Here is a 27840-nt window from a genome sequence, read left to right as displayed (position 1 = left end):
TGAAGCTTGAAGGTGTACAGGACTGGTAGAGCAGAGGATGGGGGGTTAGGAATACGATGCTTCACTCTTCAAAGTGCTGCTGGTGGTGAGGGTCACAAGAGAAAAGCCAGTCTGACCCCTGCTTGGCCTGAGGTAGGGCTTGCACTGTGGAGGCTTGGGGGTCCCCAGCAGGACAGGCCATGCCACTTTTCTTCTTATATTCCCACTCTAACAGGTTATGGGCTAAACACTGGTGGACATCTACTGCTGGTGGGGCTGGGAAGACAGCATGCAGTAACAGCCTACCACCACATGTCCTTTGACAGGGGACTCAAGGGCTCCCAGAATGTACGAGGGGAGGGACCTCTAGGATTACGCAGCAAATCCCCCAGTGAACACAGGGGAGCAGAGCCAGATGGAGTTGGGAGCCCAAGTTAGAGGCCCTAAATTAAGGAAACATGTTAGGGCATCACCCTATATTCTTAAAATAAATACAATATCTAAAGTGCAAAAGAAAATTGTAGTTTTGAAATGAAACAAACTTACACATATGACAAAATGAAGACTGCCCCTTGGGAATTCTCTGGCAGTCCAGTGGTTAGGACTCTGTGCTTTGACTGCAGGGGGGCCGGGTTTAATCCCTGGTCGGGGAACTAATCCCGCAAGCCACGTAGTATGGCCAAAAAAAAAAAAAAAAAAAAAAAAAAGATTGCCCTTTTTTAGTTTGGTTTTCCCACCTTGCATGTCCCAGACAGGAGGCAGAGGGGAAGAAGACAGGTCACAATGACGGGCGCTGTTGGCATCATTTCCTGGAGGTAGAGGCGCCTAAACAGGGGCCTCCCTTAGAATCCAGCTGCTTCTGGAGGCAGTGAGCTCCTGTCTTCCAGGCGAAGCCCACATCGTAATACTTGGAGGTGCTTTCCACCACGCTTTCCGCTCTGCGGCTGATTGAGGACCAAAGAGCTCGGCCTCAAAAAGTTCAGGACCATGGAGAGCTCCAGGGAGCGCCACAGCCCTAATCCCATTCTCCCTTCTACAGGGCCTGTTCAAGTCTTGCCTTTAAGCAGGGAAATTTTGAAGCTCCGGAGGGGACGATGCCCACAGTTCAGCACTGGTTTTCCCTTTACCCCTTCTCCTCAACACTCTCTCTTCATCCAACCCTACCAGTTCGGGCCCATCCTGCCCAGTCTCCTCCAAGCTCAGCCTTCCTGAACTCACCGGGGCATGTGCCTGGAGGGAGAGGATCCTCTGATGATGCTTCCTGATGCTTCCACTGCCCAACAGCCGGGAGGCTTCTGTAAAAAGCCACAGCCTGAGGCTGGGTGGGAGGACAAGGTACAGGATCCCTCTGCAGATGGGAAGTGGTAGTAATTAGCCTTAACAGGGAGGGAAGGGCAGCCCGCTTCATTACAGGGAAATGAGATTTTTAAATCCCATTTTAAGGGCCGGCCACATCAGCTCTAAAATGGCCTGTGGTGAGGTCTCAGAGCAGTTAGTAATTAGCTCTCTTGTTTCTAATGAAAGCAGAGGGGCGGGAGGAGGGGTCACTTAATGAACACAGGGATTAGCTTCCAAACAGGCCCTAAATAAGAAGACAGGTGCAGGGGAGGGCATGAAGGCCAGGCCAGGCCAGCTGGGCCCCAGGCTGAGGGGCAGCCAGCCTGTGGGAACTTGGAGAAGGGGGTCCAGGATCTCCTGAGCCTCACGGAGCCAGTGTCCACTCCAGCCCTACTTTATGCCAAGTCTCCCTCAGTTCTTCACTGTGAGAGGGTAGGGGTGGATGGTCGCCTGGCGTCCCCAGCCTAGAAGCAAGTGGCTCTGGTGTTAGCTGGATTCTGGAAATCCATGGCCCTGCATGAAAGGCCAGGATGAAGCAGGAGGGGTGTCCACAGGAGCCAGACAAAACAACCCTTCCTCCGGGGGGCACCTGATGGGGTGCACTGTTGGCAGCCGCAGGAGTCCCCAGCCTCAGCTCTGTGATGCACAGCTAAGAGAAACCCACCTGCCTTGGTCCCTCTCTGGGCCAGGACAGTCCATTAGAAACCCTGAGGCTGAGCCTCAACCTGCACCTCCGCCCCTCAGAAGAGACCAGCCAGGCTGAGGGCGGTGAGGTCTGGAGAAGAGAAAAAGGAGGATTGGTCATGCTAGTCCCATTGTCCCGTGGCCCTCTGTGCATTGCCAATTCCTGCTTTTACAGCAAATCTTCTTTTCCCCTGGAAAACTGGTCCTGCAGAGTCTGCAGAGAAACCTACTTTCTTGATGCATCCTCTGTGGAGGGTAGTAATTCCAGGTGTTCAGAACAAGCAGGCTAGAATCCCCCAGAAGCCATGGGTCCAGTCGACACGTCCCAAGTTAGTGGTATTATGGGGCAGGGAGACCTGTGATGGCAGCCAAGATCCCAAGCCCAGTTTCTTGGTATTTTAAGGAAAACTATTTCTTGTTAACCTGGAAAACAAAGGAAGAGAAGCAGCGAGCAGGCGTCAGGGCTGAGTGATGCTTTCTCTCCTCCATGCACTGGGTGCCCAAGTAGGATCCTTGGCTGGAACGCAGGTCTCAGGATGCAGGAGACAGAGCCCTGGGCCAGGCTGAGGGCCAGGAGGTCAGACTTCCAGACCAGGCTGCCTACAGTGTGCCCTAGCCGTTGCTTCCTCTCTGGTCCTCAATTCCCCCAAAGTGAGCCCTTTGATTAAGATGGTCCATAAGAATGGGCTAGAAAAGGTCATTCCTTCCCACTCTGTCTAAAGTAGGCCGCCCTCTAGCTCTTCAGAACTATATTTAGCTTGTTATTGATCTATTTGTTTATCATCTGTCTCCCCCACTAGGCTGGCTGTAAACTACACACAGAGAAGGACCCTGTCTGCCTTCTCCACTGGCATTTCCATTCCTCTGCACCCAGCACCATGCCTGGCATGTAGCAGACACTTGATTCATGTCTGCTCACTGGCTGGCAGGCTGGTTCCCTGAATGAATGAATGATGATGCACTGGGGACTGCCTCCCTGAGAAACCTCCAGCTCAGGGATTGGATGACTGAGAAATCTCCAGCTCAGGGATTGGATGACTGAGAAACCTCCAGCTCAGGGATTGGATGACTGAGAAACCTCCAGTCAAGGGACTGGATGACTGAGAAAACTCCAGCCCAGCGATTGGATGACTGAGAAAACTCCAGCCCAGCGATTGGATGACTGAGAAACCTCCAGCCCGGGGACTGGATGAGCTGCCTGGAGTCCCACCACCGCTCCAACCTTGCACTGCCTCTGACTCCATCATCTGGAATTGCTCATCCCACTCAGCACCCAGCTTAGGCCAGGGCCAGTGACAGGCTCAGTTAGGATGTGCAATAAGGGACAGAAGTGCCCAAGGGCCCTCCTTACCCAAGAAACAAGCTCTCAGTTGGGGGATGGTTTGTAGTGAGAAACAGTGGTGGGGCAGGGGGTCCAGGGGCTCTGTAATGGGTAAAAGCTACTGTGCACTCCTAGATCCTTCCACTGCACAGGGCTGCCTCTAGGTGTCCATTTCACATGAGAATTACCTGTATGGAATCTGGAGTTAGAACAGGTCTGAATTCAGATCGAGGTTCTATTACTAAGTAGAATGGCTCTTTGAGCCTCAGTTTCTTCAACGGTGAAATGGGGATGATGATAATAATAGCACCCATAGCAACGGGGGTGATAAAAATAGCACTTCCCTAATAGAGTTACAAGTGGCTCAAGTGGGTTAGGCATGTTTTTACTTATGAAAGCCCACGGAGTTTGTCCCACACTGGTCCCAGGGTGCAGTGCCCTTTCCAGAAAGCACACACCGATGCCCAGGAACAGCCTGTGGGGTGCAGTTAGAGGCTGCTGTGGGGAGCCCAGGCCTCCTGTGGGAGGGTCCCAGGCCTCAGAACAAGTGGACCTAGACCTGGCTGTATATAGTGAATGTTCCAGCAGTAACTACATGTTCTGTTGTTTACCATGAGCCAGTCGCAGTTGTGAGTATGTGCTGTCCATGTGACGACTCAGCTAATGTTCAAGGCAGCCCTGAGAAGTAGGTACCATCAACACGCCGCTTGTAAGGACAAGAAAACTCCTCATCTGTAAGATGGGAGTAGGTAAGCTGCCCAAGGCTGTACAGCTGCCACGCAGAGGAGCTATGATCAGAACCCACGTAATCTGGCCCCTGAGCCACATGCCACCACCATGCCACACTGCCCACCACCATGCCACACTGCCCACCACCATGCCACACTGCCCTTTGCCACCATGGTTGCCCTCACCCCACGCCTTCCCTGCAGTTAGAAGATTCTTCCCAGACTCTTTGCCCACTCTCTCTCCCTTCTCTCCTGCCCTCTGTCTCATCTCTCCCACGTCCCCTTTCTCCTCCCTTTCCTCACTCTCTCCTTTCCTCCCTCCCTTCCCCGCCTCTCATTCCCTCCCTCACCTCTCCCTGTCTCTGTGTTCCTCTGTCTCAGGTAAGTGGTCCCTGATCTGTGCTGGCAGATGGGGAGGGAGGTGGGAGAAGGGGAACCTGGGTCATTTGGGGGAAGCCTTTGGCCCCCTGTGGGGAGAGCCCCCGTGGTCCCCAAGTGCAGCAGGAGACCAGGCAGAACGAGAGGTGTGGCCTGGGAACTGCCTCAGTCCCTTTAGTACCTCAGACTCTGGAAGACAACAGTGTACCTGCCGTCCAGAACTATAGGGAACTCTGGCCACCACAGGGCTTCCCACTGCTCACAGAGCAGACCCAGGAGGTGTGAGTCTGTAAGTCAAGCTGAGGGAAGAGCCCCTGGCCCAGCTCTCCTCTGGAATCTGGTTGTGCCTGCAAAGAAGGCAGGGGAATGGGGGGATGCAGACCTCCAACCTGGGTGCCACAGGCAGCCAAAGGGCACCTGAGCCCCCGAGGGACTCACGCTTTCCCTTCAAAGGCCATAATCTCTGCCAAACCCAGTGCCAGTGGGATAGACTTGGGACTGGGCTGCTTGTCTTGGGCTCCGAGCATGTGAGTTCAGAGAATCGGGGTCTAGGCAGCACCTACTGGAAGCCTTGGGTAGGTGTGCAGCCTGGGGTCTGGAGAGAGGGAGAAACCAGTGTTTTGGGGAACCCAGCAGCACAGAGGGTTTCCATCAATTCTCAGAAAGACGGATGCTGACCCAGAATAAAAACCATTTTGTAGAGTCCAGAGTATTTGAATCCAGGTCTTATTTCCCCCACTGGAAATAGGTTTTAAAAGCTAATTTCTCTCCCTCCTTTCTGAGGCCTGGCCCAGCTTCTCCCTCTTCCTGCTACAGCAGTTTCATAGTAAAGTGCCTCTCACCTCTGCCCTGCACCCCTGATGAATGCCTTGAGCAGCAATGGCGTTCCCCTTCCTAGGTGCGGCCCTGAGCCCCTAGCGAGGGTCATGAGGGTCTAACCCAGGTGGAAGGAGCCCCAGCAAGGGATGTCCCCTGATCCAAGAAGGGGGTGAAGGTGGTGAAAGGGAAAAACCACATGGTGGAAAGAAGTTTGATGTGAAACTTATCATGTGAGCATTGGACCCAGCCCCGAGGGGAGAGTGGGTGAGTGTGGCCTCACTGGAGCCTCAGGGCTCAACATGGCAGCAGAAACAGGGAGGTGTCGCTAGGTTGTGGGCAGACCCACTGGTTGAAGGGGCTATTGCTGGGTGACGGAAAATGGCCCCAACAGGAGGGAGCTCAGGAACAATCTACTCTGGAGGTACCAAGAGTCTGAAGAGATCTGGACACCCTTCAACCTCGTGTCTGGGGGTAGGAGGTTGCTACCTTTGCTGGGTTAAAGCAGTATGAGAGTCTTCCCCAGGGGCCAGGAGCAGAGATGAGGTTTGCTCATGAGGTGCTGATGAACCCGCACTCTTTTCTGGATTTTAGCTGTGTGTGTGCATGCGTGCACGCGCGCGCACACGTGTGTATGTGTGTGTGTGGGCGTGTGCACGTGTGTGTGTGTGTGTTTGGGTCATCGGATCATTTTTTCATGATAAACCAATCTTGATCAAGTATTTTTCTGGACCAACTTACCTTCGTATCAGCTCATCTTTATTCATTCATTTTTAGCTAATTATAGTTTGGGAGGTAACATAGAGCTAAATATTGGCTTGCAGACTGACAGAATTCTCTCGCTGGAACTTTCACCAAGAGTGATGCACAGTCACAGCTACAAAGCATCTTCCCTTCACCTACCCTCACCTGGTGGCAGCACCCGCAGATGGGTGGTGCTGGAGATCATTCAGTGCCAGGTTTAGTCTGGCCTTGACTATCTCTGACAGCTTTAAGGGCGAGAGCAGTTACCTCCATGTAGAGGTGAGATTTCCCAGGCAGGAATTTCACGTGGATTCCACCTGTGGCTCCTACATGTCTCATGATATGGGGCATGGTTTCTGGGACCAGGCCCAGGAGAAGAGGACCCATACGAGATTCCATGATGGGCCCTGCAGCAGTGTCAAGGTTAGAATCCCACTCCTTTCCAAACACAGACGATGTGGTCCAGCTTCAGACCAAGGAGCGGGGGCATAAGCAGGTGTCATGTTCCATGGGTCCCAGGCCCCTTGTTAGAGTATCTCTGACACCAGGGCACTAAGGAAAGCAGGTGGGGAGATGGGGTCCGGGGCCGGCTGGGGATGGAGGGGATTTGTGCATAGCTAGTGCAAGGCTTTCCACATCCCCACTACCCACAAGCCCCAGGCTGAGGCTCGAGCTGCTATAGCCTCTAATGGTTCATGTTCAGTGCTCCCTGGCGTCCTCAACTTCAATCCTCTGTGGTGAGCTACGGCCTCAAGGAGAACCAGGTCAGGACCATTCATGCCCTACACTTAAACAAGTTTCTCATACACAGTGGCTGGGGAGGTCAGGCTTTTCCTGGGTTTCCTCTGGGGGTTGCAAATCCTCTCCAGGTGCATAATCCCCGGCCCCCAGTAGCCATTCCAGCCCCAGCTTGGTTGCCCTGCTACAGAGAGAGATTGGTCTCCTCTCTGGCCTCTCCCCTCCCCGCTACCATTGGTTCTACACCTGCCGAGGCAACGCCTGTGTGGCCTCTTCCTGGGGGCAGCTGTGGACTGCTATGGGTCTTCCTGTGCAAAGGGTTTCCTACTCAGGACCTCACGATATCCAGGATGGTGACCCCAGCTCACGTAAGCACAGCACTTCACAGTGTAGATCTCAGCCTTGCGGCTGTCCCCAGCTCACATAAGCACAGCACTTCACAGTGTAGATCTCAGCCTTGCGGCTGTCCCCAGCTCACGTAAGCACAGCACTTCACAGTGTAGATCTCAGCCTTGCGGCTGTCCCAGGACACAGATCATCCCCATTTCCTGGATAAGGATGGTGAGGCAGCAGTAAGTGGAGCCCTGATGCTGAACTTGGAACGCTCCATGTTAGGCTGAGGAAGCACCCTGTCCAGGTATGGGGCAAGCAGAGTGGGGCTGGGGTCATCTTAGAAGGCCAGCTCTGCTCCTGGGGGCTTTCAAAGCCCGGCTGCCTGACTTTGAGTCGATCTCATTGTGAGTGAATTAATTGTTGTGCAACCTACAGTGTGAGACAAGTTAATTACATAATTACTGCAAAATGACACGTTATTTCATGGCTGCAATATGGTAACTCTGTTGGAAACAATTGTAATTGCCCAGAAACTGCATTCGAGTGGCTCCGTTATCTCTCGATAACCATGTAATTAACTTGTTACAACTTTATCTGCAGCAGACTCCGAAGTTAGGACTTGGGTCCTTGGGGTGTGCACAGCCAACCTAGACATAAGGGCCCAGGGAGGGTCTGGCATTGAGGGCTCTGCTACAGTCCAGGGAAATAATGTTCATGTTGAGCGAGAAAAAAAGCCCTCATTACAGCCTCCAGCCTCAAGCTCATGTGCTCAAACCCATTCACAATCTCACATGGTCACACACAGACGACAGCTCCCTGGTCTCACCTGACCCACTCAAATATACCCACCAGACTCACTCAAATATACCCACTTCAGCCTCTCTTTTCTCTCACGTACACAGATGCGGCTCCTTCATAGAAAGTGGAAGCCCCAAAGTAGAGAACTCCTACCCCAAGATCCTTGGCCCTAAAGATCCCTTCCCACGGACTGGGCCACTGGCCACAAAACCGTATCTTGGAGACGTAGCCTCCTCCAAGCGCCCATAAGAGCTCAGCCATCCTTCCGCTTCACTCAAGTGGAGGAGCAGGCCCGGGGGCAGGTGACGTGAGATGGCAGCGCATCCCCGCTTCGCCCAGGCAGCCAGTTCCCTGCCCAGGAGCAGGCAGAGGATGAGGCTGTAGGCTGACTCCATCTGGGCTCTGGTCTGTGGCCAGGATAAAAACCGTCCCGGGGGAAGGAGGAGTGAGTGGCCTGATGGTCAGGGGAGCCTGTCCATATAGCCTTCTCTGTTCAGGTTTTGGACCCAAGGAGCCTTTCTTTTTAATACTGTTCAGTGATACCTTTTCAGTTCCAGGCTACGTGCTCGGCACTACGGCTTCAGCCACGACCAAGACAGCATCCCTGCTGCCCGGGGTGAGCCTAGCTCAGCCGCTGGATGTCTGGCTGCCTTCCAGCCTGAGTACCTGCCGGCGTTCTGTCTGTCCCTACCTATCTCTGCCTACACATCCATCTACTTGTGTGTCCATCTCTCCTGCTTGCCAGTACACGTATGTGTCTGACTGTGTGTCTGTTGACTTGTCTGACTCTGCAGTCGTCACACGTGGTCCCACGTCTGCTGGAGGGAACCAGCCTGTCCCAGGTCTCCCCATGGTGTGGTGTTCATCCTCACCTTGATGTGCTCTGTTTGTTTTCCTGGCTTTCCCCCTTCTCCTCAAGGGCACGGACTGTGTCCAGTCCATGATTCATCCTTGTGTCTGGTACTTGCAGCGCAGGGCTGAGACAGACAGATTTGCCGACGGAATGAACGAAAACCTCCCGCCTGCGTGGGCTGAGTTAACAGGGAAACAGAACTGTCCTCACTCATCCAGGGGAGCAGGAAGGCAGGCCCCAGGTTGGGCCCAGGCTGTAAGGAAGAGACAGCAAATGCTGTCCGTCCCCATGAAGGTTAAGAGGGGTTTAAGAATGGTGCTCCCATAGCAGGGAGCTCAGGATTTGGGGTCCTACCATGGAGGCAGCCAGAGCTGGGTCTCTGTCTGGGCAGTCTGGGGGGTTTCAATGGTGGATGTAACACAGGAGCCCAGGGAAGGGAGGTTTTCATCTTGGGGGCCAGGATATATGCTCTGCCAGGGGAGGGGGAGGACACCCTAGCCCCACCTTCTGGCTCAGGGGGTGCTTGGGGTTGTCCCCTCCCCTCCAGCTTGTTCCCGCCAAAGCCCACCTGGAGCCACCCTGCCGGCGACGGCATACACTAGAGCCCCAGGCACCCCACCACCACCAAGGACCAAGGGGAGGGTCTTGTTTTACTCCCAAGCCAAGGGGAGGGGCCCCAGGTCTGTGTCAGTCACGTGATCAATGCAGAATAACCTCCCCGGAAACATTCATAAGTTTAATCCACGCCAGTAATAAAATCGCATTACATTTCTCATAAAATAAATGTTCCCATTTATATACAGAAGACAGACTGTACAGGCCCAGCCTGGCCCCAGGAGGGGTCACACACAGACGGGCGGCGCTGGAGGAAGGGCCCTTCCTCCCATCGAGGACAGAGGAGCTGTAATCGGCAGGAGAGCAGCTGGCCAGCCGGGCGGGTGGGCAGGCGGGCGGGCGGACGGACGGGCCGGGCGGCCAGGCGCCGGGCGTCACTGAACCTGGGGCTCAAAGGTGCCATTGAGCTGCCCCTCCTCATAATCCATCTGACACAAGATCATGTTGTTCTTCAGGAAGAATTTGTCTCCCACACAAAATCTGGAAAATCCAAGCAGGAGAGAGAGGCCATGGAGGGGTCCCAGTGGACGGTGACGGCTCCAGACAGGACCCCGCCCGGCCCAGGAAGTGGACGTGTGGGAAGTGAGGTCCCGGGGAGCCTGCTCCTCGAGCTTTCCAGAGGGGATCCCTGAAAGTCTCTCGGCCAGGCCCTGCAGCCTGGGGCGTAAGACACACAGATAAGCCCGGGCCACGGCCCTTCCACATAGTCAGAGCTCCTGTGGAGGTGGGGGCGGGGCTGGGGTCGGAGGGCAGGTGTAGAAATAATGTACCTCAGTGCCAGAGAGGGAGAAAAGGCGGAGGAACAAAGAAATAGGAGAAGACCAACGGAGGAGAGGGAAGGAGAGAGGCAGAGATGGAGCACGAGGAAGGGATAAAACGGCTGGCTTTTCCAACCCTCTGTTCCCCTCCCCAGCTTAAGGAAATGGCTCAGGGAAGGGCACTCTTCCTCTAAACAGGATCTGTGGGTTTCCGGGAACATCCTTCCAGGAGGAGGTGACGCTGTCCCATCGTCTTCCCTCGAACCCAAAGAAGGCCCTGCTTTGCCTCTCTGCCCCTCTCGGTCCTCCTCAAGCGCTGGAGGACTCAGCCCTTCCCACAAAGACGTGCCCAGGGTGTCTGAGGCCTGTAGTGGGACCCCAGGGTCACAGGCTCAGTCCCAGCAGATCCCACTTCAACCACCAGGTGGCGCTGCAACTTCACCGAGCCCTCCCGGCAGTAGGTCTGGGCAGAGTCCCAGCCAAACCAGCACTCCCTGCAGGTCCCTCTGGACCTCACTCTCTGGGAACACTTGTATGAACTCCTTCCTCACCTGGGGGCTCCTGAGAAAAGGGCCTGCCTTCTGGGGCTCGGCCCCCGGCCAGGGTTGAAGCGCTCTGGCTCCTTAGGGCCCTAGGGTCTCCCATGGGGCTCGGGGCACAAAGTAGGGGCCAAAAGACCAGAAACAAGGCTGGGCTGGAACCAGAATCACAGAAATGAGTGACCGTTCCCCAGGGGGATTTCACCCTCCAGGTCTGGGAACCCTTTTTCGCTGGAATGTCCATGCGTGCTCCTGCATGTAGCACACACACACGGCACAGGACATGCATACAGAACCCTTGTGCTCACACGTTTAAAACATGCATGCACAATACATGCATGGGACTCCTCTGGTGGCGCAGTGGTTAAGAATCCACCTGCCAATGCAGGGGACACGGGTTCGAGCCCTGGTCCGGGAAGATCCCATATGCCGCGGAGCAACTAAGCCTGTGTGCCACAACTACTGAGTCTGCACTCTAGAGCCCGCAAGCCACAACTACTGAGCCCACATGCCACAACCACTGAAGCCCATGTGCCTAGAGCCAGGGCTCTGCAACGAAAAGAAGCCACCACAATGAGAAGCCCGCGCACCGCAACAAAGAGCCCCCACTCGCCACAACTAGAGAAAGCCTGTGCGCAGCAATGAAGACCCAATGCAGCCAAAAATAAATAATAAATATATAAAAAAAATAAATGCATGGACACTACACACACTGCACACAGCTCATGCATGGCCCCGTCCATTACATTTGCACAGAGCTTGTACTCCACAAACATGTACATGCGGTATCGGAGAGCACACATTTGGCTACAGGGCTCAGGTGTACATAAAACACACGCATGAACATACATGCTCACAACAACATGCACACACAGAACCCGCATTTGCATGCATGCCTCCATGGCACTCCTGGTCTGTGGCAGCAGGTGTCGGCTGGGGTCTGCTGAGTGTGTTGGGTCTGTTACGGGCCAGCACTCACCTCTGGTTGCAGAGCTGGCAGGCGAAGCAGTCGAGGTGATATACATTGTCCCGGGCCCGCATCACCATCTCGAAGGCTGGAATCAGCTTGCTGCAGGCAGCGCAGTTTCCTGTGGTGCCGAAGAGCCTGCAGAGGGAAGGGTGCAAAGGGCTCAGGCACCTGTTGGGGTGGTGTGGGGGGCAGGGGAGTTGCCTCCATCCAGGGCCCCACCTGCCCTCCCCCTGGTTCAGCAGGTGGGCCTGGGCAAGAGGGAAGGAGCACAGGTGACAGTGTCTAGATTCTGCTAAGAGAGAAGGCTTCAGAGAAATTGGCGCATTCACCCAGGAAGGAGACTCTGGGGACCCAGGTGTTGGCTGACACTGCCCGTCCTCCGGCTTCACTGACAATGCCCCCTCCCAGGCTTCCACTGGGGTCCCTCAAGCACCTGAGGTCACCGGAAGAACACTGGGCTGGGCCCTGAGCAAGGACTCCAGACTCACACAAGCCTGAATTTAGAGACAGTCTGCTGATCATGGGCTGTGTGTCCTCAGGCAAGTTACCGAGTCTCTCTGAGCCTCATTTATTTCAACCGTAAAATGGGGACCATAATGCATTCTTCACAAGCTTGTTGTGAAAACCGTAACCTCTCAGTCACAGCCCCTTTAGTTAATGCCTATGTAGCGTTTGCTATGTGCCAGGCACTGTTCTAAGGACTCTCCAAAGATCAACTCATTTAATCTTGACAACAACCCTATGGGGTGGTCTTTCTGCTACCAGCTCATGGTGTGACTTGCCTAACTCCCTTTTTTTTTTTTTTTTTTGCGGTACGCGGGCCTCTCACTGTCGTGGCCTCTCCGGTTGTGGAGCACAGGCTCCGGACGCGCAGGCTCAGCAGCCATGGCTCACGGGCCCAGCTGCTCCGCGGCATGTGGGATCCTCCCGGACTGGGGCACGAACCCGTTTCCCCTGCATCGGCAGGCGGACTCTCAACCACTGCGCCACCAGGGAAGCCCTAACTCCCTTTTCTTGAACCTCAGTTTATCCTTCTTTAAAATGGGAAGACTGGACTAGATGATCCTGTTCAAAGGTGCTTCTAAAACAGGACTGATGCCAAAAGGAAGTCCCAAGGCCAACTGGCACAACGCCTCTTTGGGGCAGGCACCCCTCCTCTTAGCTGCTGGTTGCAAAGCTCTAAGGACGGGGAACTCACTCCTTCCCCATGTAGGCCAGTCCTTGGCTGAATGTTCCAGGGGTCTGAGCCAGCCAGGCCTCTGCTCTGCAGACTGGCAGCGCAAGCCCCAAGTGAGGCAAGGGGGCTGAGAGGCGGGCGGGAGGCCCTCTAATCCCTGATTTGTCCAGCTCAAGCGCGGGCGCCTGCAGATGAGCTTGGCTCCATTATTCATCAGCCTGAGCTGCCTGGTGGCTTAGATTAAGGCAGACAAAGGCCGGGCCAACAGCATCTGCTTGCCAAGAGGGGCCTTTCTGGCCACCAGTCCAATGAGAAGTGACTGCAGAGAGGCAGGCTCTGGACAGCCATTCTCAGGGGCTGAGCAGCTCAAGGAAGCCCCGCACCCACGTCCACCCCGGCCCACTGGCCCACCAGGCCCCGAAGTCATTCCTGAGCTCTGCCAGAGTCCGGGAGAATACTTCCAGGCTCCAGTAGCTGGCAGGGCCCAGGATGCTTGTGGGCGCATCAGCTCTGTAGATGAGCCCATCCTGTACTGTGGTCGTCCCTCTCCAGGTCCTGTGGACTCGTCAGATGGTCTGTCACCTCCCCTCAACCTGGTAGGTTCAGCCCCCAGGTGATGTCCTAAACCTCCAGACCTGGAGACCCCTTCCAGGTTGCCGAGGGGTGAGTCCCCAGAAGCATCCTTAACCCCTCCTCCTGGCCTCAGCATCTCTCCTCCAGCCCCAGTCAGGAGCACTGAGTCACACATCCTGGTTTATAGCACCACTTAAAAAAAAAAAATACTCCTGCAAAGGCAGAAGTTAAAAGAGAAGGTGCAGGCAGGTAAATCTTAGGCTCTTCGGGGAAATAGGGGAGCCTCTGCTGATGACCCCGCCCTCCCCCGCTACCCCCCGACATGCCCAGTCCTGAGCAGAGGGAGCCCCAAGAAGCCTGGCCGTGACCTACTAATTAATGCGATGGGCCTTCCTTCCCCGCAAGGCCCTGCCGCCACCCAGCAGCCTGCATGGGAGCCAAATGCAGATGTTGGGTCTCAGCCAGGCCCCTGCTTTGTGGCCTCCTTCCAGCCTTGCTGATGTCATAGATGGCCTGAGGGAGGGTTAACTGGGGAGGAGGAGCCCCGGGGAACAGGATCCAGGTTGTGGAGGAGGGTGGGTCAGAGCTCTGAGGAATGCCAGGAGGGGAAGCGGTAGTCTTTTCACCATTCACAGAGGGGTAACCTGAGGTGGGGGAAGAGGTTCAGGACTAGTTCAAACCCAGGTCTTTAAGTTCCAGCATTAGCAGCTCTTCTAGGGTCTGGCTACCTACCAGGCTCCCCAGGCGTGGGGGTGTTTAATCCCAGGGCCCACCTGGAAGATGGGGAGCTGGGCCCTGGGGAGATTGAGAAGGAGACCGTCAGGCCAGAGGGGCCCAGGGAAGTCAGAGCTTCCCCACCTGCTCCTGGAAGCCCCTCCAGGGCATCCCTTCCCAGATTTCAGGGACGGGGTGGGTCAAAAGCACCTGGCAAAGGCAGGGCCAGAGCCACACCGGTGCCCTCGGGAAGCTTCTCTTGGGTGCCCAATGGTAACAGATGTGCCCGCCCAGGACCCGTGCTGGGTACTGAGTCCAAGGGGCAGGGCAGGGGCGGGGATGAGTGCAGGCAGGATGCTGGGGCTAGAGCAGGGCAGAGCGGTGCCAGCCTTGGAGGATGGGGCTTTCTGAGCAGAAGGGCTGGGGGGCGGATGGGGTGGGAGGCCGCCCACCTCAGGTAGTCGCGCCGGCACAGGATGAGGTTGGCCTTGGTGTAGAGCGTGGAGCCCACCTCGCCCAGGCGGCAGTCACAGCAGGCGCACTTGAGGCAGTCCTCGTGCCAGTACTTGTCCAGCGCCTTCAGCAGGTAGCGGTCTTTGATCTTGCGGTTGCAGCCCGCGCAGCCCTTCTGCTTCCCTTTGGGCTGGACGGAGAGCATCGGCATACCTGCGGATGGACAGACAGATGGACATGGTGGGCCCTGCGGCTCCCACCTCAGGGTACATCCCTCTGCTTCTCTCTGCTGCCCCCTTCCAGGAGCCCTCCCTGTCTCCCCAGCAGCTGCCTCCCCTGGGCCTGGGTCCCGCCCTGTGTGGCCTGCATGGCACGGCCTCCTCCCCTGCCCTGTGAAGGTCCTCCAGAAGCGGCGGGAGCCCCGCATCTGCTCTGCTGCAGGGCACACAGCTAGTCCTCAGGTCCGCCTCCCTGAGTTGTTCCTCTCCTTCCAGCCACTGCCCCCTGTGCCGTGGGATCCACGGTAGGCCTGAGGTCTCCTCATGCAGCCACCATCCATTGGCTCTTTCAGCAGCCCTGAGAATGGAATCTTGGGCTTGGGGTCCACTAGAACCCCCAGATCTTTTTGCCACCTCAAGACTTCCTCACACTGCTGTGTGCTTGACCATTTTAACCTAACACGTCAGGCTACAGCCTCTTGATTATGGAGGCGTCAAGAAGAAAGTGAGGGCTTTCCCGCTGGCGCAGTGGTTAAGAATCCGCCTGCCAATGCAGGGGACACGGGTTCAATACCTGGTCCGGGAAGATCCCACATGCCGCGGAGCAACTGAGCCCGTGCGCCACAACTGCTGAGCCTGCACTCTAGAGCCTGCGAGCCACAACTACTGAGCCCCCGCGCCGCAACTACTGAAGCCCACGTGTCTAGAGCTGGTGCTCCACAACAAGAGAAGCCACCATAATGAGAAGCCCACGCAGCGCAACGAAGAGTAGCCCCTGCTCGCTGCGACTAGAGAAAGCCCGCACGCAGCAACGAAGACCCAATGCAGCCAAAAATAAACAAAATTTAAAAAATAAAAAAAAAGAAGAATGTGAGATGCCCCTGTGATACTCCCAGGGGGCAGCAGGAGCTCTGGAGCTCCTGGTCAATGCTTGGGGAGGTAGCTGGGCCTGGCCTAGTTGACACTTTCCTCAGGAATGTTTCTAGCTAGATTCAAACTTCCTACCTGCCCTAGCCTGAGGAAGGGGAGCATCGGTGCCCCAGCGTCCTTGCTCATCCTACCAGGATGAGAATCTTGGAGACACTGGCCCTCCCCCAGGGCCCATATGAGCTTCCCGACATACAAGGAAGTGGTAAGTACAAAAGACAGGAATCTCAGCATAGCCTTGACCGGAGGGAGGGGCAGACCTCCCACCAGGCAAGCATGTACACTCACGTACCCTGTGCACACAGGCAAGGTGTGCAGGCGTGGGCATGTGTGTGCACAGAGGCACAGGCTCCTAGCCCCCGGCCCTGAGGCCATAGGGAGGGGCAGTTGAGAAGGAGGTGGGGACAGATGTTGTCTGGGAACCTGGACATCCATGTGGAGTCCTGAGGCTCGAGCGTGGTGAAGACTAGGCTTGGAGGGAAGTGCGGAGAGTCTCAGAGCCCAGCTGGATGGTGGGGTTGCCTTGCACTTGTCTAAGTCTAATTGACCCTCACAAGGGCTCAGATGGGTTGAGGGGTCACCGCTGGGGGGAAGAGCCCACGCCCTCCTGCCTCCTCGGTTTTCCAGCAAGCCCCCGAAGACTCCCTCCCCCTTCGCCCAAGGTCTCCACAGGACCCCTGCACTCTTCAGGGCTCTGGGTTCAGCTCCTGTTCCCTGGCATTCCTCCTCTCCCTCCCTCCCCCTCACTGCCCCCAGTCCGGAGTCAGAGCTGCTTCCTTTCCCTTCCCTCTTCTGGGTTGTGACCCTTCCTCAGGCTCCAGGAGAGAACCAGCTTCCAAAGAACCTCAGTGTCAGAATCCACAGAGGTCAGGTGAGAGGCGCCCCCAGAGTTCATACAGGCAAATGCTCTCATTCTACACATGGGGGAACTGAGGCCCAGACAGTCCAAAGAGCTAGTGTAAGCCACGGATCAAGCTGGCCTCTGGGGTTCTTCCTCCCTCCTATGCTCTGTCTCAGCCTCGCTGCCTCCTCAGACTTCTCTTGGAGAGGGGGCGGCCCCCCAGCACCCAGGAGCAGCAGGACAGGTGAGGGCAGGAAGGAGGCAGTGCATCCTCCCTCCTCCAGTGCCCGCGGGGCCCATCTGTTAGCTAGGAAGTTTGCTGCCTAATTTCCTTAATGCAGCTCTACAGGTTAATTGGTCTGAGAGAGTGAGGGGGCTCAGGCCCGCCTGTGTCTCCTCTGACAGGGGTCAGCCCGGTCACAGAGCTCAGGGGAGCCCGGAGAGGCCGCTGGGGAGCAGGCCCACCCGAGAGCTAAGGGGGGCCTGAGAGGCTCCTTCCTAGGCCTGGCCTACAGGGATCAAACGGCGGAGGGGTTCAAAGAGCTGGATATGGAAAGGTCTGGGGGCTCCCAGGGTAAACTACTGTCCCTGGGGCCTGTGGAAGGCGCGCCCAGCCAGCATAGCTATGCATATACATTCCAGCTTGGAAAACCCCAGACCAAGCCTCTCTCTAGTCCCCTCACGGCTGATTTTCCCTTGCTCCCCAGGGCTAGCAGCAGGCCTGGCTCCCTTCCCAGCAGCCCTGAGCCCTCCCAGGGCTCTATACTTGTGCTATCACTGGGAGGGGGGTGAGTGGCTGGAACATCATTACTCAGGGGATACATCTGGCCCACTAAGTTATGCCCCCAAATGAAGGGGGATCCCAGCACTAGGAGCGTCTGTCCTGCTCCATCTTCCGCCTGGCCTGGCTCCTAGAGAGGCTGAGCCTGCAGGGCTATGGACCACATGGTAGCTGGTAATTCCATCACCAGTGGGACCGAGCACCTAGAGGATGCAGGGAGGATGCGGGGAGCAAAGCCACACGCTGCCCCAGGTCCCCCGCCTGGCATACAGCAAGTGCTCTGTAAGGCCTGAATACCCTGCTTTAGGGTGCTGGACTCTGCTTCCTGGGTCCTGGAGAACTCTTTAAGAAGCCACATGGCTTCTGCCAGTGTCTGATGTCCACTGAGACACGGAACACCAGGCCCAGCCTGGCTGAGGAGGTCCCAGAGCATCTGGGGACCATGAGCTTTCTTCGCCTGGGAAGGCTGAGGTCCTGGGAGAAGTCTGACTCACCCCTCCCTTTTTTTACCGAGCACCCACACTGTTTGCCCTCATTGGGCTAGTCCAGGAGACTTGAAAACACTCCTGGAAAGGTGAAGGGCCTTTAAGGGGGGCATCTATAATCTCCTTCTCCCAAATAGAGCAAGATGTTCCCCAGAGGGTCTGGGTCCTCCCTTCCTGTCCTGCCTCCCCAGCTCCCACCCAGCCTGCCTGTCGGCCCTGCAGACACCTCTTCCCTCCCTCCTTCCCCTGCCCGGCTCTGGGAGCTGAGCCTCGGGCCATGCACTTTCCATTAAGGAGATAGCATCCCTTTGCTGAAGTCCATTTGGGATCCATTTTAGTGTTATCTAAAAATCAAATCTACATGGTAATCCTTTTAATGTACTCCTGACTTTAGAAAAAAACAGCTTCGCGCTCCTTCAGGAAAGGTTTTAAAGCATTACCCAGTAATTACTACTCACTCATGAAAACACTGACATTTTACAATGGACGATGCTTGCCCCTGCCTGCGCGTGTGGGCTCACGCTCAGACGCAACACACGGGACCCAGCAAAATAAACCAATTCACTCAGCCCGTGTGTTCCCCCAAATCTCGGGGTGTGAGGGGGACGACATTTGCGAGGAGATGGGCCAGACTCCTACCCCGCCTCTCCCCTGGGCGGGCTGACGGTGGAAGGAGGCAGCCTCCCAGTCTGACTCATCCGGCTGCCAGACACTTACCCTCAGCTCTTTAATCTGGGGAAAAGCCAGACAGTCCCGGTGACCGGGAGGCACTGCCAGAGGTCATTCAGCTCTTCCCGCATCCTCGAGAGCGGTCTGCCAGGCCAGACCCAAGTCCTCAGCAACTCCTGCCCACCTATCCCAGGACAGCGTGTCCCTCAGATGGGACTTCTCTAAGGTGCCAAGGCCACCGGCTCCCGGTCCCACCCATGCCTCCAGTTTGGACAGCACACTGAGCCCGGCTGTGCAGCACTTCCTCTGCTCACAGTGAGCTCCTCTGAGGCAGGTCCTCCTCCACAGAATGCCCACCCCATCCAGCCCCATGTCAGGTCGTGCCCTGTGGCTCTCCTGCTGGAAGCCACCGTGGCCACCACTGGGAACTCTACCTGGCATTCGAGGCCCCCTCCCGCGTGCCAGCACCCCCTGCATGGCACTGCTGGCTCTGCTCCCTGTAGAATCCCAGGAATAATATCCCTTTCCACCCTGCAAATGGATCTCATTTTCTTCTACCCTAGAGCCTTCCCTCCGCCATTGCTCCAGGAAGATATGCCTTGTCCTGCCTGTCCCACTCTTCCCCAAAGGTCAGAGTCAGCAGTGGAGTTGAGGCTAAGAGCACAGACTTTGAACTCAGAGAACCTACTTTCCAATCTGGGAACTGTCCCAAGTAGCTGGAGGGCTTGGCACAAACCCCTTTACCTTTCCAACTGTCATCTGTGAAATGGGGCCATACTAGTCTCCCTCCACCAGACTATAGTGAGGGTAGAATAAGGTTCTGCAGAGGAAGCCACAGCATAGGGTCCGGCAGCCAGCTGGGACCAACAAACAGGAACTGGTGTATTGTTAACATGCACCCTGGGATGCCTTTCCTGTTCTGACACTTGTTTTTTCGCTCTTTTAACTTTTTATCTTGACATTTCAAACTTCCAGATTTTGCAAGAATAGAAAGAATTCCTGTATACCCTTTACCCTGATTCTCTAAATATGAACATGTTGCCATACTTGCTTTATCCTTCTCTGTTTATCTATCCATCTACCTCCCTCCCTCCCTCCCTTCCTATAATTCTTTTCCTGACTCATCTGAGAGTTGGTTTCAGACATGAAGCCCCTATACCCATATATACTTTGGTTTGATTTCCTGAGAGCAAGGACATTCTCTCACGGAACTCCAGTACAATGATCAAAACCAGGAAATTATCATTGATCTAATACTATTATCTATCCATTCAGATTTCATCAGTTCCCCCAATATCTTTTATAGCAAAATAAAAGTCTGGATCACGCATTTCGTTCAGCTGTCAAGTTCAGTCTACTTAAATCTGGAAGAATTCCTAAGCCTTTCTTTGTGTTTCAAGACACTAGCATTTTTGAAGAGTACGGGCCAGTTATTATGGAGTTTCCTTCAGTTTGGGTTTATCTGACACCTTTGACTATATGACCTTAACTCCTCTGTACCTCTCTGTTATAAAATGAATATGAGAAGAGCCCTCATAGAGTTTCCATGAGGGATCCAGGAGCTAATACATGTGAAGTGCTCAGGACTAACCAAACCTGGCAGTCAAAAGTTAGCTCTGATTGGTGTCACCCCATTCAGCACATGGGGAAGGATGACCTTAGTCACAGCTCCATCTCAGGCTGCTACAACAGTGATGGGCACATTTGGAGGATATTACCCGATTTGAATGTGCAACCATGGTTCAAGTCACGCAGGCACTGGTTAGTGTCCAGCCTTACCCAAAGGATAGTCTAGTGGCCACTGCAAATGTGTGCAGGAGGTCAGCCCCATCTGTCCCACAGGCTGCTTCAGGGACAGTCAGAGGAGAAGGGGGCTGTGGCAGCTCAGGGGGCGACAGTTCAGGGCAGGTCCCTCTGTGTGCCCTGGGAGGCCTGGGGCACAGGCAGGTGTAGGCTTGGGATTTCTCATCATCTCCCCATACGCCTCAGTACTGTTCCAAATCCATGCCCACACAGCAAAACACAGCTGCCCAGCACAGTGCTGGGGCTTCCTTTTCTCACACTGGGGGACAGGCAGGGAGCCTGGGCTGGACTCTTCTGGGGGCTAAGGGCATTCTGCAGGGAGATATCACTGACTGAACACTGAGCAGTGCTCAGCTCACAACTGCTTTATGAGACGGGTACCACGCAGGCCCCATTCCTGTCTACTGTTGACACGTTTTCCCCCCTGAGCCTGTCCTAGGCTCCGCTGCTGGTGTGGGGCACCTGCACTCCTGCAGGCAGATAGAGCAGGGGCTCCATGGATCAGCTCCTGTCCGGCCTCCTGTGTGGAGCCCTGTTCTTGATCCTGGATAAATCACTGTGGCTCTCAAGGCCTGTCTGTCTCCCCAGCTGCACAGTGGGAATGATTCTAGCTTGTACTTCTAAGGATGTCCTCAGGCGTATGTAGGATAAGACCTTGCATTAAATGCACCTCTTTCATCACAGAAACCAGCAAATACCCTTCCAGATGAAACCTATTCCCATTTTTTTTTTTTTTGGCTGCGCCCCGCAGCATGTGGGATCTTATTTCCCTGATCAGGGATCGAACCTGTGACCCCTGCAGTGGAAGCTCAGAGCCTTAACCACTGGACTGCCAGGGAAGTCCCCCTATTCCCATTTTAACAATGGGAAAACTAAGGCACAAGAAAGGTTGTGACTTGTCATGGGTCACACAGAATGAGACAGAGCTGGGATTTGAACCCTGGCAGCTTGTCTTCAGGGTCCGAGTACTGGACTAAACTGCTCTGATGCCAGGTGGTGCGCTGCTTACCTTGAGATGCTAGTAGACCGGGGAGGAAGACATCACAGAGATTAGGAGACACAGAAGGTATGCACATGTAGGTCACACATGCAAACATACACAGCTGCACACACACTTTCACACATACGTGTCATCACACACATGCATACAAGGTCCATGAGAGGCGGGACTGCGTCTGCTTATTCTCCCCAGAACAGCTTTATTCCAGGCTCCAGCACAGCGCCAGCATACGGTAGGTGCTCAGTAAGTTGCATGAAAAGACACACCCCTGCATCCAAGGACACGCATGCGTGGGTGTCACGTAAAAATACACACACATACGCCTGAGCCGTCACATGCACACTTACGGCCTTTTAAAAAACTACCCTTCCAAAAAGTGGATCGTAGCTATAAATCAAGCTCTGATTTGAACAAAACCCACGAATGAGAAGACTGGTGCTCTGTTTTTAATTCCACTTGCCCCAGGAAATGGAGGAGCGCAAGCCCTGAGGTTTCGCCCACGTGGACCCAGGCAAAGCAGGGGAAATTATCCAGAAGTGATGAGTCCCACAATCGTCACACCCATGTCAGCTGCTGGAGGGGTAGGGTCTGGGTCCCTGCCACCTGCAAGGTGCTTGTACCCAGCGGGGGGCCCACACCCGGGCCTGGAACTGCAGAGTAGGATCCCAAACAGAGCCAGCCAGCGGCCCCTCCTCGGCGTCAATCCTGTTTAATAAGGAAATTTGAAAGTGTAATCTAATTTTGCAGAATCTCTTTAAATCTCGTTTTCTCAGAAGTAACTTCATTTCGCACGGACACATCCAGCCTCGTGCGAAGGCCTCCATTTCACACCAGTTTTATCTCCACAATTTCTCGTCTCACTGCACTCCTATCCCAGGGCCTTGCCACGTACCAGGCGAGGCCTGAACTAATAGCATTTCCTACTCATTTGGAATCAAAAGCCAACGAGAACAACTGTTGAAGCACACGGCTACAGCCACCTAGAGCACGCTCATTACCGCCTCTGTGCACAGCCCCTCGCTGGTAGCTGCTCATTGGATTTGATGAGGGAGGGAAGTGGGGTTCCTGTGGCCTCCAACTCCCCTAGGGGTTCGGGGGCTTGGCTCCCGGGATGGCGGTCAGCACGGCGGGGGGACGGGCCCCTTTGACTCTAGCAGTGCCCCTCAAGGGGCTCCGAGAGAAGAGGCAGGCGGGTACACACTGACGGTGGTCCCTGCAGACAAGATGGCCTCAGCTGGAATTCTGACTCCATCACTCCCCAGCTCTGCCTCAATATACTCACCTGCTAACTGAGAACAGACTACTTTAAAGGATTATTTGGAGGACTGAATTAGATAATGGATATGAAATACTTATAACGATGTTGGACACAGTAGCTTAAAAACGATCAACTAAGAAAATTTATGCACATCTGATGACCCCCCCAATTCTCTTCCTAGGTACGCGCCCAACAGAAATGAGAGCTTACATCCACCAAAAGAGATGTACGACGATGTTTGTAGCAGTTTTCTTCATAATAGCCCCAAACTGAAAACGACACAGATGTCCATCAACAGTAAAGTGGATAATAAACTATGCTATGGTCATGCAATAGAATAGTACACAGCAATGATAAAGGATGAATCGCCAGTACACACCACAATGTGCATTAATCAGACAGTATAATGCGGAACAAGAGAAGCCAGACACAGAAAGGTAGATACTGTATCATTCTACTTATATGTAATTCCCAAACAGAAAATGGAAACATGGTGATCAACGTCAGAATAATGGGGTGTATCATCACCTGGCAGGAGGTGTGGGGAAGCCTGCTGAGGTCCTGGATATGTCCTTTATCTTGATCTGGGTGGTGTTTAAATGGGTGCATACGTAACAGAAAACGTCACTGAACTGAACATTTGAGACTTGTGCCTTTTACTGCATATATATGATACCTCAGCAACACCAAAAACCTAAGAAGGAGACCCTCAGTCTCCGTCAAGACTTTATATGCCTCTTCATAAAACCCACCATTTACCCGCTGTTCACTACATCTGTTGTCTCAGTGAATCCTCATTTTAACCCTGAGGCACTAAATGATTACCGCACTCGGCAGAGGCCCAGAGAGGTTCAGGCCATTACCCGAGGTCACACAGCTGACAGGTGGCAGGGGGAGGATTGGAGCCCTGGCCTGCCAGAATCCAGAGTTCCGTTTCTCACCCAGAACACACCCCGTGACCTCCCTGAACAGCCCAGGTGAAGAAGGTTTGCTGGGGCAGCATCCGTACAGCCTGGACACAGGTGATGCTAGGGCGGCACTCAGGGGGGCAAGCTTAGAGCAGGGCCCGGACTAAGACCAGGAGGAATGACAGGCAGTGCACTGTCTCCAGGCTCTGGTGGGTCACAGGCTACTGCTTCTCACCTGTTGTTCCTTCAGAAGCTACTGCTGCTGTGGGATCTTGAAAGGGCTTCTGGCAGGGCCAGAAAAGGGGACACAGACCAGAATCTAAGGACAAAGACAGCACAGGGGCTGGGAGGGGAGCAGGAAGGCCATGCAGAGGCAGAGCAGAGATGTTTGCATCGCAGCCTTGACAGAGATGAAGAAGCCTCACTGGGGAGAGCTGGGCTGTGAGGGGAGAGCTGATGGCTCCAGACCCAGAGCCACAGGAGTCGGGGAGCCTCAGTCAACGGCCAGGGGCTCTGTGTGAATGAGGGGAGGGGGAGGGTGTGGGGGGAGCTGGAGGTAAGAAATTGAAAGGGGGTCCAGCAAACGCTTGCGGTCTCTGAAGTGCCAAGTTCCTCCTGGTCTCCGCAGATCACCACAGTAGAGGCCGACGGAAAGCACTGTCCAGTCCCATCCCCAGACAACTGCGGCGTTTGATCACATGACGACACCTCACACCGAATGCCTACTACGGGCCAAATGCTTTATACTCGCTAATGCTCTCTCTCACCATGACCCTGAGGTCAGGGAAATCACACAACCGGCCCAGGGGCATCCTGTGAGTGGCCAAGCAGGGCTTTGGACCCAGGCCGCTGGCCAGGAAATGCCCCATCCCCTTCCTGCTCTCTCTAGAGGCAGCATCGTGTCATTTTTTTCCCTAAGCAATGGGGTAAGTGAACTTCTTCTTGGACCCAAACTGGGCCCTGCCAAAAGAAGGCAGCTCTGAAACACACCTTACAGGGACAAATCAGGGAAGGATGGGCCTCTGGTCCCCAGTATCCCCCCAGAGGACCCATTTCCTATGCAGCAGTCCGAAGCAGCAGGCATTTCTGCAGCAGGTTCTAGCAGAGACAAACATCCTGAGGAATGGTGGGTCCAGATGCCTAAGCCCACGGGGACCTTCCAGTGTGGAGAGATGGAGGGGCTGAGGAGTTTCCACACGTACTTCACGGGTCTTCCTTGCTGAGGGAAGCCGAACCCAGCACAGCCTGCTGTTGGGCAACGGCTTTAGGGGACCCAGTCGATAACTTGAAGGGGACCTGGACAATGTACCGAGAGACATGGGAGCAGCTGCAAACAGAATCTGAGGGGCGCTTTGAAACATCAGAAGCTGCATGTGCTCTTTGGAGTTTGTCACAGGGAATGATGCCTACGTTAAGTGCATAGTTATCTGCGACGTGTGCTCCTCCGGCACGGGTGTAGGCCTTCTCTTCTCATCCTCAGGTTGTCTCTGTAAAGCCCCAGACACATCTAGAAAGCAACAGATCCAAAATAGGCCTCTAGATCTCCTCCCCCGAAACCTGTACCCTTACCCAGGCTTCCCCTCACAGTCCTGACACCATCATCCACCCGGCTGCTCAGGCCAGAAACTCAGAGTCATCTTCAGATCTTCCATCATCCTCATCCCCTCTTCCCTGCTTGGTCCCCACCCCGTGCCACCTGCTTCTCTCCATTTCCAGAGCCACCACTATCTCTCACTGCACTATCAGCTAAGCACCCCACCAGCTCCTTGTTTAGGATCTACAATCCAGCTTCAAACAGCAGCTGGAGAAATCTTTCAAAACAAAGTAGGTCAGGTCACTGCTCAGCTTGAAACCCTTCCTTATCTTCCAGTGGGCTGGGAATACCATCCACACTCTTCATGAAGCCCAGGGTATCCTTATGTGGTCTGGCCTCTGCCCCTCCACCCGCAATGTGCTTCAGCCACACTCCAGACCTCCCTTCTGCCTCAGGGCCTTTGCACCTGCTGTTCCCCTCTTCCCAGAACACCCTTCCTTGTCTCTTCATGTGCCTGGCTCCTTCTCATTTGGGGGCTTCAGCTTAAATACCATCTCAGAGAGGCCAGCCTTGATCTCTTTATTTCCTTATTTAAACGACTCCCTGGTCATTTCCTTCTCAGTTTTTTACCACAATCTGTAACTGTTTTACTTTTTTGTGATTTTACCTAAGAAAATGTTTAAGAATTTTATTATAAGAATGTAAGCCCCATGAAGGCCTATTTTGGGGGCTCTGTCTTGTTCGCCACTGTGTCCCCAGGGCTGAACCCCATAGCGGTCACTTTTTAACCAGTTTTTTAATCAGTTCAGTTAATGAATGAAGAGACTGAACGGAATCCATCCAGATATTACTGGCAAGAGTCTGCTGGGCAGAGTGGGCTGACGCAGATAGGCAGGCTCCCCAGAGATGCGACCCTTAATCTGGCTCGGTGCTGCCCCGTGCCACACACCTGTAGTCATGCAGCTCTAAGAAACAAAGGCAGATTCAACTGTGGCAGTGCCTAGGTCCCGCCTGCCACTATCTGGAATTTGAATAGGCCCACCCCAGGGCTCCAGCTGAGAAATGACTGCTCCTGTGCAAATATAAACCCTCTACTCCTTAGATAAAGGGGCAGGAATCCTGTCCTTCAGCCCTGCAGACCCATGAGGAAGGAAGCCCCCCTCAGTGCCTCTCGTCATGCGTAAATACTACATCCCAACTCTCGGGTTGCAGCGGAGTCCTGGAGCTCAGGCATCTGTGTAACCTTGGCAGTTCAGTCTTTCCCTTTGTACCTGTGGCCAGGGCACCGCTCCTCCCTGGCACAGACCTAGCCCCTGCCACTCTCCACTTGAGGGTCCTTCTGGCTTAACGATGTAACCCACTCCCCGCCTAGTCTGAGCCTCTGAGGACCAGTAGGAGGAAAAAGCCCCTGAAGTTTGCTACAGAAAATCGCCAGGTCCCAAGTCTTTCTCTATCTGTAGCCTCCTCCAAGCCCCATCCCATCCTGGGCTGCTGGAGCTAGCCCCCAGAGCCCTAGGCAGGATGCTGCTTGGACCTGCACAGCTATGGGAACTAGCAGGAAGCGTCTGGAAGCTGCATTCCCCAGACAGCAACTCAACTGCTCCCTGGGCACCCGGAAAGCCCACGTCACCCATCTAATGAAACATGGCTCCCAAGGGGCCTGCCGTCTCCACAGAGGAGGAGGGCACCGACTCTCAGACGAGTCTCAATTTCACAGCAACAGAGACGCGAGCACCAATGCGCTGAACCAGAAAACGAGAGTCTGGCAGGAGCTGCAGACACACCATGAGCGCCAGGGGATCGGAGATTAGGGCCCTTCAAAATCAATTTTGAATTCAAACTTTTAAATGTGTTCTCTAGACACAAGGAGGGGACCCTCCAGGCAGGCTTGGTCTAGCCAGCTGCTGGGTCCTGCCTGCTTCTCAAAGCAGCCAGGGCCCATCTGCTAGCCACTGGGCTGCATGAGGGAGGGGAGGATGAGGGAGCTGGGAGAAAGACCCCGGGAGCCGCAGGGACAGGAGCGCCTCTGGCTCTTGTGGACCCAGCACGACCTTGGGGTACTTGCCTGAGGTGCCGTCCTGGGGCTTCCTGTTGAGGCCTCGGGGGCTGCTCCCCCTTGCTTTGCAGACCCAGATGAAAAGAGCCGAAGGCAAGGCCCACGTGAGCTAGATCCCCATGCACCCCCAACCTGGCTGAGGAGGCTCATGGGCCCCCAGTGGATGAAGCTGTTAAGAACATGAGCTTTGGAGTCAGACAGGCAGGGATTTGTATCCCAGAGCAGCCATGGGCTCCTAGGGAGAAGGTATTGGTTCAGAAGTGAATTTCCCTTCGAGAAACCTGGTGGGAGAAAGCCTGCTGGGAGGGTCTTGGAGTGCAGGCCCTGGGAAGTGAGAGTGGTCTGAAGCCCCCAGTGCCAAGGGAGAGAAAGCAATCACAGGGTAGCCAGGCTGCTGGGAAGGCTGCTGTGGCCACAGGCTGCACGACCTGAGGCAGGGTATCTGTAGCCAGGGAGCTGACATGCTGCCTGTCATCTGTCAGACCATGTATGGCATACGCAGCACCATCCTGGCCCTGCCCCGTGAGGTGGCTGGGGACACACGGGGCAGCGGGCCTCAGCGGGAAGCTGAGCAGAACAGACTGCTCCAGCCAAACCTAGGAGGAGGGCCCAGGGCCCGCAGGAGGAGGGCCCTGGGGCGCCTGCAGGTAGAGGATGCTCCCAGCAGCCGCTGTTCCTGCCAGGGTTCCTGCTCAGCCACGCTGGTTCCCCTAAGCGCACGATCAGCCTACCGCTGACGCCTTCCCACCTCCGGGTGGGGAAGCTGGTCCACAACAAGCCTGTAGGACCTCAATGACTCCCAGCCCCTGCCCCTCAGTTCTCCAGACCCGAGGCTAAACCCCCAACTGTAA

At 55.0% G+C, this 27840-nt stretch overlaps 1 protein-coding gene across 4 annotated transcripts in view; it reads right to left on the bottom strand.

Annotated features, from left to right (window-relative positions):
* Positions 1 to 9425: 9425 nt before the first annotated feature.
* LMO1 (LIM domain only 1) overlaps positions 9426 to 27840 on the bottom strand; it is an 88581-nt gene continuing 70166 nt past the window's right edge. For all 4 annotated transcript variants that reach the window (XM_027115467.1, XM_027115466.1, XM_027115464.1 and 1 more), the window contains 3 exons: positions 14509 to 14722; positions 11602 to 11727; positions 9426 to 9805 (listed from right to left, as the gene is read on the bottom strand). In XM_027115467.1, coding sequence (XP_026971268.1) covers positions 9700 to 9805; positions 11602 to 11727; positions 14509 to 14720 — 444 coding nt within the window. In that variant the 5' untranslated portion in view covers positions 14721 to 14722 and the 3' untranslated portion in view covers positions 9426 to 9699. The remainder of the gene's footprint in view (positions 9806 to 11601; positions 11728 to 14508; positions 14723 to 27840) is intronic.

Source organism: Aethalodelphis obliquidens, unplaced genomic scaffold (genome assembly GCF_003676395.1).
Source record: "Aethalodelphis obliquidens isolate GAN/ISIS:26980383/991018 unplaced genomic scaffold, ASM367639v1 scaffold14, whole genome shotgun sequence".
In the NCBI taxonomy this organism is placed as follows: domain Eukaryota; kingdom Metazoa; phylum Chordata; class Mammalia; order Artiodactyla; family Delphinidae; genus Aethalodelphis; species Aethalodelphis obliquidens.
Note: the sequence above shows the minus strand (reverse complement) of the source record. Positions and strands in the feature narration are given on the sequence as shown.